The 14,370-nt window shown below is 45.6% G+C and overlaps 1 protein-coding gene across 2 annotated transcripts in view; it reads left to right on the top strand.

Annotated features, from left to right (window-relative positions):
* NR1H3 (nuclear receptor subfamily 1 group H member 3) overlaps positions 1-14,370 on the top strand; it is a 608,088-nt gene that overhangs the window by 567,553 nt on the left and 26,165 nt on the right. For both annotated transcript variants that reach the window (XM_069623157.1, XM_069623158.1), the window contains one exon: positions 11,035-11,129. In XM_069623157.1, coding sequence (XP_069479258.1) covers positions 11,035-11,129 — 95 coding nt within the window. The remainder of the gene's footprint in view (positions 1-11,034; positions 11,130-14,370) is intronic.

Genomic DNA, 14,370 nt, shown 5'->3' with positions numbered 1-14,370 from the left:
TACATCAGTGAATTTCACCAATGGTTCCAAAATAGAACCCGTCCCTGACACTATGAGTTGTGCAGGAGGATAGACCAGAGTTTTATGGATCTTGGGAAGTACATAAAATGTTAGTATACTCTGACTCATTATCCCCCAAAAAAGCTGCCTCTTGTTTTGATATCCATTGCCTTTGGTATGACTTTTCTACTTTCATGGTAATCAGTTTTTTCAACCTCTCAGTTGGGTCATTAGATATTTCTTCATAAAATGACACATCACCAAGTTGACGATTACGTTCTTTGATGTATTATTCCCTGTTTAGGCACGACTATGGCGCTGCCTTTGTCTGTTCTTCTGAGGACAATCTCTTTGTTGGTTTTTAATGACTGAATTGCCTGACGTTCCCATCTTGAGATATTTCGAAAATCCTTTGTCTTCATTTTGTTCTCTAGTTCAATTAATTCTTGCATGACACTGCTCCCGAAGACAACTGCTTCTAGAGTATTGCTGTATCTTGCTCGCCAAGAGTGCACAGAGTCATTTATCAGCAGTGCATTGCAGAGCAGAGTAAATACTTTGAACGCAGGTAGGCAGAAGCAATGAATTACACCCACAAACGCAGTTAGAAGATTAGTAGCTCTTATACGGCTATTTATTCATAGTTAAGCATACATAAAGTAATAGGTGATAACAAAGAAATAAATTGCAGAAAAGATAGTAAGCTAACAAGAATACATCACCATGGGTGCAGCTTTATCCCTCTTCTCGCCAGAAGCGGCTGGAAGACCCTGGAAACAGCCTGGCAAAGAGCACAACAACCCACAGGTTCGGCGCGAAGCGTCCTTCCTCCGACTGAGGCCTTTGCTTTTCCACCTGACCTTTCCAGAACCCCGCATTATATGCCCTCCTAAAAGGGGTGGCAATTTCTCAAACCTTCTGGCATTAGCGCTTGCGCGTTGATGAGCAACCGATGGTCTCCAGCCGGGTCGACCGACGGTAACCCCAAAAAGCAGAGTGCTTCCCTCTCACAGAGCACCACAGAGAACCAATCCATAACTCATCTTCAACCTTGGCACGGGCATAACAAACCTTATCTTGTACCAGCCGGCACCTGCGGATTCAAGCCTTTCCGAGCACCGTGTCCTTGGATGAGCCATGCAGATCAACATAACCAGCGAATAACGTTGAAAACATGTTTTTCAGTGAAATACTGCTAACCAAGCTGATATTCTGTGTACAAATGCAGCTTCCACTGAGGCATGGAATAAATATCCATTATGGCTCTGAATGCCCCCAGAATGCACGGCGCACCAGCGCCATATTTTAGCTCAAGCATCACAGGCTCACGGAAGGATGACAAAATGCAGAAGGCTTACAAAAGCCGCTTATATTTTTGGGACAGTTAAATGTGTTATTCATACAATACTGTTTAGATGTATTTTGCATATAAACTGCTGTAATTCAGTTCTTATTCTAAAACTGTCAAATGGTGTAGCCAAAACTGAAGCCTTTCGCCCATATTGAGATCTCATCTTCAGATGGGGAATATGTCGACAAATGAATCGGTAAGCTGTTCTGCTCCCGGTTTATCAAGGCTCTTACTCCCCATCTGTTTGTCCTGTGTTGTGGTTTGGGTTGAGCCTCTGCCTCTTGTTCCTCAATTTCTTTATGCTCATTTTATATTACTGTACCTGCCTCTAGATTGTCCTCAACTTGTTGGATTGTATTCCTTATGTGAAGCATCCTCAACAGTGCTTTCTTCACTAGAACTCTGGGAACTATACAAGGTGTTCCCAAATCTAACTCTTCGCTCTTTTTTTAAACCGATCATTGTTCACACTATGGTCATAATCTTCTTCAATTCAGTCCTGATCAAATGGTCTTTTTTACTGAAGTAACTCATCCCAATTACCCACATCTGTGAGTTGGGAACTATGGTCCATCTGTTGTAAAAAAAAAAAAAAGTGAAGCTCTAGCAAGAAGTTCAGTTACATATCTAGCCTCCTAGGTCTTCACTTTATCTGCTGCCATAGTGTATAATCGCTGAATTCTAGCTCAAACACCACCTACTCGTTTTATGACCTAGAGATATACCACTATGTACATAAATGGGTTATAGCTAAATTTGTCCCACGACCGATAGCCACATTAGGAGACGCTCTCTACTATGGGGGACACCTGGGTTAAGAGAAGAGGATCATCCCTCATAGACATTACAACAAACTAAATGAATAGACCCTCTATCAAAAATGTTTATAGCAGGTGAGTATTTGTTGAAATAATCACCATGGAGTCATAATGTCTTAAGCATGTCCAACTGTCATTTACAATGTCATATTTAATAAATGATCCTAATGATCAAATATTGACATAAAGGCCTTACTGTGGCCTCATTCATTTCACCCACAATCTTGTGGTTGTTACCTAACCCTACATGTTTCGTTCCATAGAGTTCACTCAACAAGATTTCAGAACTTCTTCAGGGGATTTACAGCAATGTTGCTACATTCCTAGCCGGCACCTCACAGATTGACACAGATTGACTCAATGACACGTTGAGCAGGTGGCCAAACATAATTCTCAGTGTTTCTTTCCAATTTCTTCCACCTGTGATTAGTTTGCATGTTCATAAAGTTCAAATAGTGTGCAACATGACTGCATTTTTGACAACTCCTGTGCCATAAACCAATAAACAGCAAACATTACATGCTGTTCATACACACAATAGTACAGTATTTCTTATTAGAAAGGTAATTGCAAATGCTTACATTTGCTGACCACAGCCAATTAGACAGGAGCCCCTTCCTACACCCTTGGTGACCATCTTCAGATTTTGTACTGCACTTTAAGTTTTGGGAGTCCTTGAGTTCTTCTCTGATACAACTTTGCTGTATTATGTCTAATTTAGTATGTTTCTTCCAAATCACTGAAACTGCACTGAATCTGCAACTGGGCCACTCACCGATCTCGGTCCTTGGCCCAGCCACTCTTCCCTGCACTGCCTCCCAGGCAACCCCGGCACTGCGGGACTGTCTCTGTATCCCTACAGCCCCTCCTCCCAGCACTTGTCTGCACTTACCTTGCACTTGCCACCAGCGGGCCCTTATTATTTATCTTGTATTCTACTAACCCTGTACTGCACTTTGCCCTCTCCCTTTCCCCCTGCACTTTTCCCTTCCCCTCTACCCTTGCGCGATCTGAATGACACCTGGCCTAGTAGGATCGCTGTCTGTCTCCCCTTGTCCCCCCCGCCTCGTCGCGCCTTGAAACACTTGTGTATAAGCGCGTTACAAATATCATATCATATCTAATATTTCAGAGTTGTTTCTGCTTCACTCTTCGCCTATGACAGTGAGTTTTCGGGCCATCCCATAGCCTCTGAAGATCCCATGTTCAGTCTGAGGCCTTCAGCTCCATGGAGATTCCAGACACAAGAAGGGAGAGCCTGTTCAAGGCCTGCTCGACATGTAAAGTCAAGAACATTTTCATCGAGGATCTTCACCAACAGTGTCTGTACTCTCTTTACCCGGACAATGACTTGGCCAACTGCACCATCTGCCAGTCGTTTGCATCCAGCACACTCGAGGACCGCCACCGGAGGTTAGTGCTGTGGCTGGAAGAGGGTGCTGGGGCCTCTGACTCCTCTTCAGTCCGTAGTTATGCCTCTGCGAACTCCCTCTTCAAATAGGTCGAGTACCCACAAGGCTAAAAACGGACATGGACCACATGCACAGGCTACACCCTCATCGATGATGTTGATGTCCCCATGGTCGCCTCATTCACAACTTCAGCGCCTAAGACACAGTTGTTGACTACTTTGTCATCCAAACAATCCTCGGAGAAACAACGCTTGTCCACAACTGCAGTCCATCGGTCCACACCTTCGTTGATGACCCATATTCTACCTAGATCCTCGTTGACTACCAAGTCAACTCCTTCTGACCCTACCACCACATCCTCAACAACCAAGTCTTTACGTCAAAGACTAAGTCTACTACCATTACTACACCATCACTTAGCACATCTGCAGCATCAACGACACCTATCCAACGGCCATTGGTCTCCATGTACCCGAAGAGAATAACTGCGGACAAGGAGCACACTACCTTGCAGGCCAAAGCGTGCCCAGCCATTGTTTTCTCTGGCTCCTTATATACCACCTGCAGCCTCTTGTCCAGCCATTACTCCTCCAGAGCAATTACTACAACAGCGTGCGGTTTCAGACATGGAGGTTGAGTCCTAAAAAAGTTATTAGAGAGGAGACTGTGCCTCCTTTGGTGAGCATGCCGCCACCAGCCCCACGAACACAATGCCTTCCCATGACAAGAGGCCCTCAGGGGACTTCTGCTCCAAGGTTCAACCCCCACTGTTCCTACACAGGTTCCTCCACCGTCTGGTCACAGAGATATGTCAATGGACATACTCTTCACACTGCAGACATTAGTTTATGAACTCCATCAACAACTTCCTACAACACGGTTTCCCTCTCCAGTGCAACATGGCAGGTTCCCAGCAAGGAAAGGTTAAATGCCGCCACCTTCTGTACCAGTACCGCTGTTAACCAACTGTAACTCTTACAGATACGAATACGACAGACACCGACGACTACCCCTCCAATGTTTCTCCAGGCATACACTCTACAGATGAGTGCAAGTTGATACTGATCCAGCAGACCTAATGCCAAAAGATTCGCCCCCAGACAAAATTTGCTCCTTTCATGCCCTCATGTCACAAGTGGCAAAACTTTTTGACCTTCTGCCTGAAGAGCAGAAAAAGGAGGGATTTCCAGAAAATGAATGTGGCTATTCCAGTATTGGAGGATATTTGGCAAGACGGGCTTCTAGTAATGAGAAACCCACTCTCCATGCTTCCCAAAAAGGACAGCTATGATTAAAAAAATATAAAGTTCCAGAGTTAGCACCCAAATGCCTGAGCACACAACCTTGTCCCGACACAGTTGTCTCTGCAGCTGCCCGCAAGCGTTCTGTGAATTCCTTTTCTCCCTGCATGTTGCCTCCAGAAAAAAGGACAAGCAGCTGGACACCTTCAGTAAGAGGGTCATATCTACAGCCGTGATGACCATGAAGGGTGCCTCACTTGTGATTGTGAGCTTTGGTTCGAGATCTGAACAATACTAGACTTCCTCCCAGATGAAAAGCCGGATGAAGCACTTACGCTATTACATAATGAGGCGACATAAGACCACGCCATTTCTATCACCGTGGATATAGTGGATACTGGATTCTGCAAAATGGGTAATGGAGCAGTCCTGTGACGTCAATGATGGTTAAAAGCCACCAATTTCATACCAGAAGTCCATTCAAATGTGGTCGACATGCCGTTTGCTGGCACTCATGTCTTTGATCGTACTGACCTCTTTGGAAACAATAGATGAAACTCAACCTTCCATCAAGGCTGACACCGAGAGGGCACCTTCGCTGGGCACTCTATAACAGCGCTGCCAGTCCTTTCGTTTTAGTAAAATGAGATTCTCAAGGACTTGGAGGGACTACAGATCCTCTTACCGCCCACAAACATCTCAGACTGGCGCTGCCCACGAGGGCTATAAGGGTAGATATCAGCCCTACAGAGGAAACCGCAACAACACAGAGCCTCTTCCAGAAGTCGGGTATCAAGGAAACCCTGACCAGGTCAAGGCCCGTCCTCGCTGCTTCTGTGGGGAGGGCAGCTAGCCGACTTTGTCGAATAGTGGAATAACATTGCTGACAAATGGGTAAATATGATATCCATAATTCAGCAGGGCCATACCCTAGAGTTTATTGGGGAATGCCCCTCCATTCCTCCAGCCCGAAGCCGGAAAAACACAAATCCTTGCTGCTCCAAGAAGTTCAGTCCCTCTTAGGAAAAGGGGCGATCGAACCTGTGCCACTGCACCTCTGAGGCATCAGAGGATGCTTCAGATACTCTCTGGCAAGGAAAAAGTCAGGGGGATGAATCGCAAGTTCCTGAAGTCCCCAAGGTTCTGCATGGTAACACTGCAACACGTCCTGGGCCAACCGGTAGAAGGGGATTTCCTCTCCTCTCTTGACCCAGAGGATGATCGCATCCCCATCCACGAGGACCACATGCACTTCCTTTGTTTTCATGTCCAAGGAAGAAACTATCAGTTCAAACATTTGCCATTCAGCCTAAAGTCTGCACCGAGAGTCTTCATAAAATGCTTCTAGATATGGTTGTGGCTCAGCTCCCTACTTGAGGCGTCTGTTTACCCATATCTGGATGACTGGTTGGTGCGTGCGCCATCTCTGCCTCTAGTTTCGCAACACATCGCAGATTCCATAAAGTGTTAAACATCTCTAGGGTTCTCAGTAAACTTTTCATAGTTGTGCTTGAAACCTATTCAGAACTCTCTGTTCCTAGGTTCCAGCCTCAGCACCATTGCTTGTGTCGCCACTTCTTCAGAGTAGAGAGTGAAAACAGTGCTGAACAAAGGCAGGCAACTTTCCAGTCTCCAGATTGCATTGGTCCAGTCACTCAAATCCCTCTTGGGAATGTCATCTTGCATCCTCTTAATCCTGCGTGCAGGTTCCAGATAAGGCCTCTCTGAGGGTGCTAATCCCTTTCAACCTACCAGACATCCACAATACTATAGCGGACTCGTTCAGCCGAGAACTCGGGTCCTACACAAATGGAAAATTCACCTGAGCCAAGTTATTTATCTCTTCTCCGAGTGGGGATGTCAGAAATCGATGTGTTTGCTACAGCAACCAACACGAAATGCACCATGTTCACAAGCCGGTTTCACCAACGGGGAAGCCTGGGGTACACATTATCTTTCCAGTGGAATGGCCTATTCCTTTTTCCCTTTTCCCCCAATCCCACTGCTTCCCAGAGTTCTCAGTACATTCTAACGGACCAGCTGCCAAATGAGTCTAGTCGCCCCAGTCTGGCTGTGGCAATTGTGGTACTCGGATCTGCTGCACCTCTCAGTGACACCCCATATCATGTTTCCTTCTCTACCCGACCTGCTCTACAGGGAGGGCGAATCAGTGCTGCATCACGACACTGCATCACTCAGCTTGACGGCATGGCTCCTGCAGTCCTAGAATTTGATGGCTTGCCGAGACCCACAGAAGGCAAGAGGATTCTAGCCAGGGCAAGAGCAGCATCTACACTGTCCTACTACAACAGCAAATGGAAACACTTTACCATCTGGAGTGCAACTCGGCACCTACCTCCATTGCACATTAAAGCCGCTCAAGTCTTGCCATACCTTCTGTCTTTAGCAGAATTCCGCCTTTCAAAATCGTCCATTGGGGTGCATTTGGTGGCCATTTCATGCTATACGTGCACCACATGCCAGCTGTCTCTGTGGTCTCGAAAACTGGTAAAAGAGTTCCTTAAGGGCCGGTTTCATACTTTTTCCCCAGTTTGAGCCCCAGCTCCAATTTGGAAACTGGGCGTTGTCCTCTCAAAACCTATGGGCCCTTCTTTAGAGCCTCTACACAGAGCTTCTCTGAAATTTCTCTTGTGGAAGACAGCGTTTCTAGGTGCCATCACCTCATCCAGAAAAGTCGGCAAACTGCAAGCTCTCTCCTGCAAACTTACCTACCTAGGGTTTCATAAGTCTACGGTGGTTTTACGGACAAATCCTTCTTTCATGCCAAAGGTCCATTTGGCATTCCACAAGAATGAACCTGTGATTCTGCCACTGTTCTTTTGCTCTTCTTCCTCACTGGCGGAGCAATCTCTACACCAGCATGATGTCTCCCGAGCCCTCATATTCTGCGTGGCTCTCACTAAGGAGTTCCAGAAATCTTTGCAACTATTTGTTGCAATTGGACCTGTCTCCAAGGGCAACGCCCATCCAAAGCCTTTCATTGCAAGATGGCTGTCTGCCTGTTTCTGACTACCATCGTCTGGTAAACGGGCCCCTTCCAGGAAGACCTAGAGTACACTTGACAAGATCCATGGCATCTACTATGGCTTTCCTCTCCGGTGTCGCCCTTCTCGAGATCTGCAAAGCAGCTACGTGGAGGTCACTCTACACATTCACTAGGTTTTTCTGCGTAGATGGGGTTTCCAGGGAAGAGTCCTGAGTCGGTCAGGCAGTGCTTTGCAACCTGTTCGCATGATGTAAGTGTTCCAGAGGTGAGTTGCTTACTTCCGTTGAGCTTGACTCTGCCCATTTGTTCTGGTTGTGTATACTGTGGTAAGTCAGAAGGAAGAGGCAGACCAATTTTAGGCATTTTACACTTTTTTATTTAAATTATAAGATCAAATGCCTTACTATCGTAAACCTATGGGGTTCCCTACGTAACCAAACTAAGGAGCTTGTCGTCTGTATTAAAGTCCAAAAGTAAAGTCCAACTCTATGCTATTCTGTCCCTAACACTATGCAGAAACAACAAAAAGCCTCCTTTCTCCTGGAAAGGCCTCTTCAGTTTCTGAGCAACACAAGTCTAGGTGAAGGACTCTTCTCCTAGATGTTTTTCCTTGGTTTTAATATGCAATTCTCAGATATTGTTGAGCTTGATGTATTTCCTGTAGGTGACTTTTCCCAGTCTCTCTTTCCCCTGCTTACTTTCCTGTTAGCCCTTTCCTCTTTAGGAATTCTGGGCAAAGGTCTCTTCAGGTTTTCTGAAAGTGTTTATTTTCCTAGCTCCAATTTAGAGAATGAATCCCTCTTCGTATTCTCCTTACTCTTAATATTACTCTGTATCGTCAACTCTTTGTGTATCAGGAAATGATACCTCTTCTTCATGCTCACTGTCTTCTGTTGTGCCTTTCTTACTCTCAAGCCATTCTCTAGGATGGGTAGGCAGAGTCCTAGAGTATTTGTTACTCTTCTTAACTTCAGGCCAAGTACTGCGACGGGTATGATAGCAGCACTCTCGATTGCCGAGATCTCTCCCGGGTGTCACGCCATCCCAGTTACCATGTTTCACGGGGGTTGGAGTGGCCGGGCCTGTTCTCAGGAGCGGGACGTCACATGACATCCAGATGACCTGCTTTCTCCTCCGTAAGCGTTCTGCTATTTCCCATGGCTCAGCAGCTTCCACGTTTCAATGTTCCTGGAGCAGTTGTCGGACCCACTAGTTCATCCTTCGAGGGTCACGTCACGGTTCTTGCCTGCTGCTTCCTCATGGGGGTCTTCCACTCTGCTCGTCAAACTCGGTCTCAAGGTTTCTGGCCAGCAGCACCTTCTTCCTTGCTCCCGCCAGAGGCTTGTGTGGTCTTGCAGTCCAGTCACGACTTGACTTGTTTGAAGCTCACGGGAGTCTTTCCTGTCTGACGCTAAGAAGTTCTTCCTCAGTTTCTATTACAGGTTTATTACAGGTACCTCCTCTGTCTGATGAATGTTCTGCATTCTCAGTTCACTCTTCTTCATCACAGTATTGGGAATAATCATCATTACTCATCCACCACTCCTCTTCTTCATAGTATTCATGATGAGTTGTTTTTCAAGAGGGAACTGGAATTCTGTATGACAGTAACACACAGTGATCTAACTTGGTGGTGTTGGAGAAAGGGGTTTTTGGGAGTTCCCTGTCCCTTATGGGGAGTCTCTCCTTGTGAGGTCCTGCTTACTGCCACCCCTAGGGTGATTATTGTGAAACAGACTCACTTCCCTATCCTCACAAGGAAAGGCCCCTCCGCCACTGGGGAAAAGCGACCGAATCCCGTGATTCGGCACAATATCTATTGCTGTATAATCTTATTCAAGAGCATGTGAATCCATGAAAGATGAAATGCTGGAGAAGGAATACGTTACTTACCTGTAACTCCTGTTCTCCAGCATTGGTATCTTTCATGGATTCACATGCTCCTGAATAAGATTCCTGCATACCCCTTTCTAGCTCTTCTTGGCTCATACTGGCACACCAATTGCGCTGCCAAATATGAAGATGGCCACCAGGGGTGGAGCTAAGTGGGTCCTGTTTAATTGGCTGTGGTCGTTATGACCCCAAAGTGACTGTGATAGAGCGCTAAAGTGGCATGACATTTAAAAGTTTAAAGGTACACTGCTATAATATTACTGAGGATTCCCAGCTTGACGACGAGGAATATTCAAGAGTATGTAAATCCTGTTCTCCAGTGCTGGAGAACAGGAGTTACAGATACATAACTTATTCCTTCTCTGGGGTCCACAGAAGTGCGATGTCCATCTAGCACCTACAGTACTTGTCTCTGAGTATTTTCTGTATCCCCATGGTTTGGCGTTTATATGGCATTTCCTGGACCTCTGTTGCATAAACTCAGACTACACAGATTGTTTTACAAATACTTATTCAGTCTTTTGGTTATATGTCCGGCTGTATGTGTGATATCTGCACTCCTGTGGACAATGAACACAGCAACTAGACCTCATAGGGTGAAAGGGTATTGCAAGGAGGTATTGTCTCGGGAGGATAGCTTAGAGGCAACGCGCTCGCCTTGGAAGCAAGACGCTGCGGAGCAACACAGGTTTGATCCCTAGTCTGTGCTGAGAAACCTCTGGGTATTAAGCGGATTATAAATAATCTATTCTAATTGTTAAAAAAGGTGGTCCTTGGAAGTTCTCCAGAGAATTTAGAATTGAAGGGAGCAGGAAAGATTTTAGCAGATTAGGGGTGCATTACGGCAAATAATTTGGGGGATAAATGTGAGGTGAGGGGGATGGGAAGGGTATCCTGAGGCAGTCAGGATCAAGTGGGTATGGCAACAAAGGGCAACACATATGTGGAAACCTGAGGTGATTAGAATGCACTGAGGATGGGGGCCAGATGAGGAGTGCTCTTTAAAATCTATGTTTTGGATGGAGACTCTGAGAGGCTGCTGCAATATGGGGGGGACTGACAGGGTTCATGGTGGATTGAGGGTAGATAGCAGTTGTGGGAGTGCTGAGAATAGGAGTGGAATTCCATAGTGGATGGAGAGAGAGAAAGAGAAATAGAGAGAGAGAGAGAGAGCGCGAGAGAGAGAAAGGGGTAGAGGGATAGAAGGGAAGAGATAGTGTGTGTCGGTGGGTGTATGTGGGTATGTGTGTGAGAGAAAGTAGAAAGAGCCTGACTGGTTTCTTAAGATTATTTTTGATTGACTTCCTTCCAGATCGGCCAAATGTTCAAGACCAGAGGCTTGTGGAACGGCTTCAGCAGACCTACGTTGAGGCATTAAGCTGCTACATCTGCATCCATCGACCAAAGGTGAGTACTGACGGATGGAAGTACCAACCTATGTTGTGTGACTAAATGGGAGTGACCAGCAACTCAACACCAAGGATCAATTTGGAGTAGCCAGCACCAATCCGCTGTACAATTGTGACTCTCGCTTATTGACCAATAGTAGGTTTCCACCCATGAGAAGCCAACACACCATTGGCAAGTTTCCAGGTTCAACCCACAGGTCAACTGTGAGCCTTCAGTACCAACCCTCAATTTGACCCAAAAACCAACACATCGGCCAATGATGAGTCTCCAACCCCACAGCATCAATCCATGGAATGACATTTAGACCGTAGCCCCAACCCTCAAGTCAAACATTAATCTCAATCTTCAAACCAGCCATCCCAACCGCAGCCAGATGTGCGTCTGCAGGCAAAACCCACAGACCAGTTGAGAGCATCCACGCTCACCCAATCCACCCTCACCCAACTGGCAAACTATGAGCCAGTCTTTGCACCAGCGTGAGTCTTAAACTTTGACATGGCAACAAGACTAAAACATCAGTCAGCTGGTCAACAGGCAATCCAATTTACAAAATCACATTTCGTCTCTAATTTCGTGGAGATGATTTTTGGAGCTGTATGACTTTTCAATGTATTCATTTTAGAGAAGTGACCAGAACTAGGTGGCCATTGGAGAAATATTTGTCTATATAATTCATAACACTAACTCAATTTGTTGGCATTATGTCTAAAAACTCACATCCTTAAAGAAGAAGAGACAATAGAATTATTGGAATATCTGTCCAGAGACAAGTTTTCTATACAATCCCAACAAAATGACACCATCTATTCAAGATAATACATATAACAAACAAAAGGCATACATTACGAAAAGTTGACTATGCAGAAAGAGGCTTTACAAGCTGTTAAGATGGATTTTCAGAGCCATCCCAGTGGACAGATTGTGTGGCCCTCCTATTCTGGTGAACAAGGAAAGAAACCTATGTCGCATGGCACAGATGGCACAACAATCATTCCAAGCCACAGAGATGGTTCAAGGGTTTTTATTGACTTCTTTGTGGGGCCTAGGGCCGTCCCTCTCTCGCATCTTGTTTTGACCCTCCCACCTTACCCGGGCGTCCATGGTCCAGGGTTTGTAGATATTGAATATTATCTCCCAGTGTCTAATTTCTGTCATCTCCTGATAGTGGGGACCTAAAGGCCATGTGATCTTTTCTATCTATGGCTCCCTCAGGGACTTTCTAGCTATCCCTACTCTATCCATTTGTTAGTGTTCTAATGAGATTTAGGGATTTAGGGATTGTGAAAAGTTGTAACAAATGGCACAATAAGGATATTCAAGTTCATGCTTTTTAATTAAGATGATTGGATGGTTGGGGTTTATTATAGTATGTTTGTCTTCCCTAGGTTAGTCCCAGGCAGCCTTTTACTTTCTTCACCTCCTCCTTCTTGTCACCACCTCTTTCTCCTAGGCCAGGGTCGTTAGCCTTTGATTCTCTGCCTTCTTTGGACGCTTCCTCCTTTTCTCTGTTCAGGGCCTCACTCTTTCTTTTTTTTTTCAGGGCCTCTGCCCTTTCCTGCCTTGCCCTTCCCTGGTAAGAACCTCTTTATTCACCTTCTCTGTCTTCCAGCATTGCCTTCACCTCATTCAGGGCCTTCATCCTCACGTTCTGTCTTTCGCTCATAAAAGTCCTTGGCCTTTTCTTCCTCTGCCCTTTTCTTGATTAGGGCTGTCACCAGGTTTCTATTCATCTACCTTTTGGTCTCCTTTTCTGTATTACTGGTCTCTGGATTTTAGTCTCCTCCTGTCTCCAGGTTTTCCAATCATTCTTTGCTATCAGGTCTTACAATCAGCCCCTGTTCTCCAGGATTGAAAGTCACTACTCCACTGCAGGTCTTAAAATCTGGCCAGGAATCACCCCCTAATCTCTGGCTCTAAGTCTGGTCTTCCACTCCAGCCCAGCAACCTTTCTCTCTACTCAAGCAATCTTCCTCTTTCTCTTTAATGCTACAAACTGCTTTCTATGTATCAAAAAACTCCCTTCGACTTTTGTCATGGAAGCTGGTCCTTATATAGTGCTTGGATGCTGATTGGCCAGAGTGGTCACATCCCCGCTCTGGGCATGCTCCAAGACAGGGCTGCTTTGTAGTCCTGAGTTCATTGGGGATGTCTTTAAACATAGGGAAGCAGCCATCTTCGATCCCAATTCACTCTGTTTGTTGCTGGCTGGGAAAGTGCTGCTAGTTTGCTACTCTGTCTCAAGCTGGGAAATGTTTCTGAATTTCTTTTTGGTGTCCTTGTGTGTCAAACAGTTCAGGCAAGTGTGTACAACTAGTTTTGCCAGAGGGCCGAATGTACCTTACAAGCTGTCTACGGGGGGGCTGGATTGTTCATTTGGGGGAGCTGGGAGGGTCATGTGACGAATTTGAATACCCCCACCCACCCCAGGCTTTTTTAGTGAGCATGTGGGGCAACAAACAGGCATTTTTAGTTGTACTTCTTGTCTGTATTGCTATTTGTGCTTTCAATTCTGCATCACATTTATTAACCAAAAGGGTTTTTCTAGTGCTTATTAACATACTTCATGCCGCTGGTGTTAGTACACATTATTACCAAGTCAGAAGAAAGAGTGATTTAACCCTGTGCTTGGACTTGTTATTCAGAGTTTGAGAAAAAAAAATCATCCCATTACCCTTAGCAGCAACAACCTAACTGAGAGCTAGCTGTCCTGCAAGTGAACAAGAGCTGTGCAGATGTGGCTGACTAATGATCTGCCCACATTAATGACTAAACGAGGAAGCTTTGCCTCTGGATTTAGGAAGAGAATGAAGCTTCCAACCCTTTGCATGCCCAATGTCAACATTGCTTTGTCACCAGGCAATGAATTAATGTTCTCTTTCCAATACTTTGCTCTGAAGCAGCATGCAAAGGTGGTGTGCATAGGCCATGGATGCAAAATATAACTGATATCGTTTTTCTATACTGCTTATTACCATGCTTTACAGCACTTGTGTTGGTAAAATTGTGCACTAAACCCAGAAGAAAAACAAAGATATTACTGACCTTGAATATTTCATCTGCAGTGTGAGCACACACACACTCCCTGGCACCCCAGAAGCATGTACAAGACACAACAAGCCAGTTGTACCACATGTGAACAAGAGCTGTGTTGACCACAGGCCTGAGAGGGAAGGGGTGATGATGAGGCTTGCAACTGTTACAATTGAAAAGGACCCCAAATATTGGGGGGCCCTCTATG

This window comes from Ambystoma mexicanum, chromosome 11, assembly GCF_040938575.1.
Source record: "Ambystoma mexicanum isolate Mex_15411 chromosome 11, UKY_AmexF1_1, whole genome shotgun sequence".
NCBI lineage: Eukaryota > Metazoa > Chordata > Amphibia > Caudata > Ambystomatidae > Ambystoma > Ambystoma mexicanum.
This window is presented reverse-complemented; position numbering and strand designations above follow the sequence as displayed.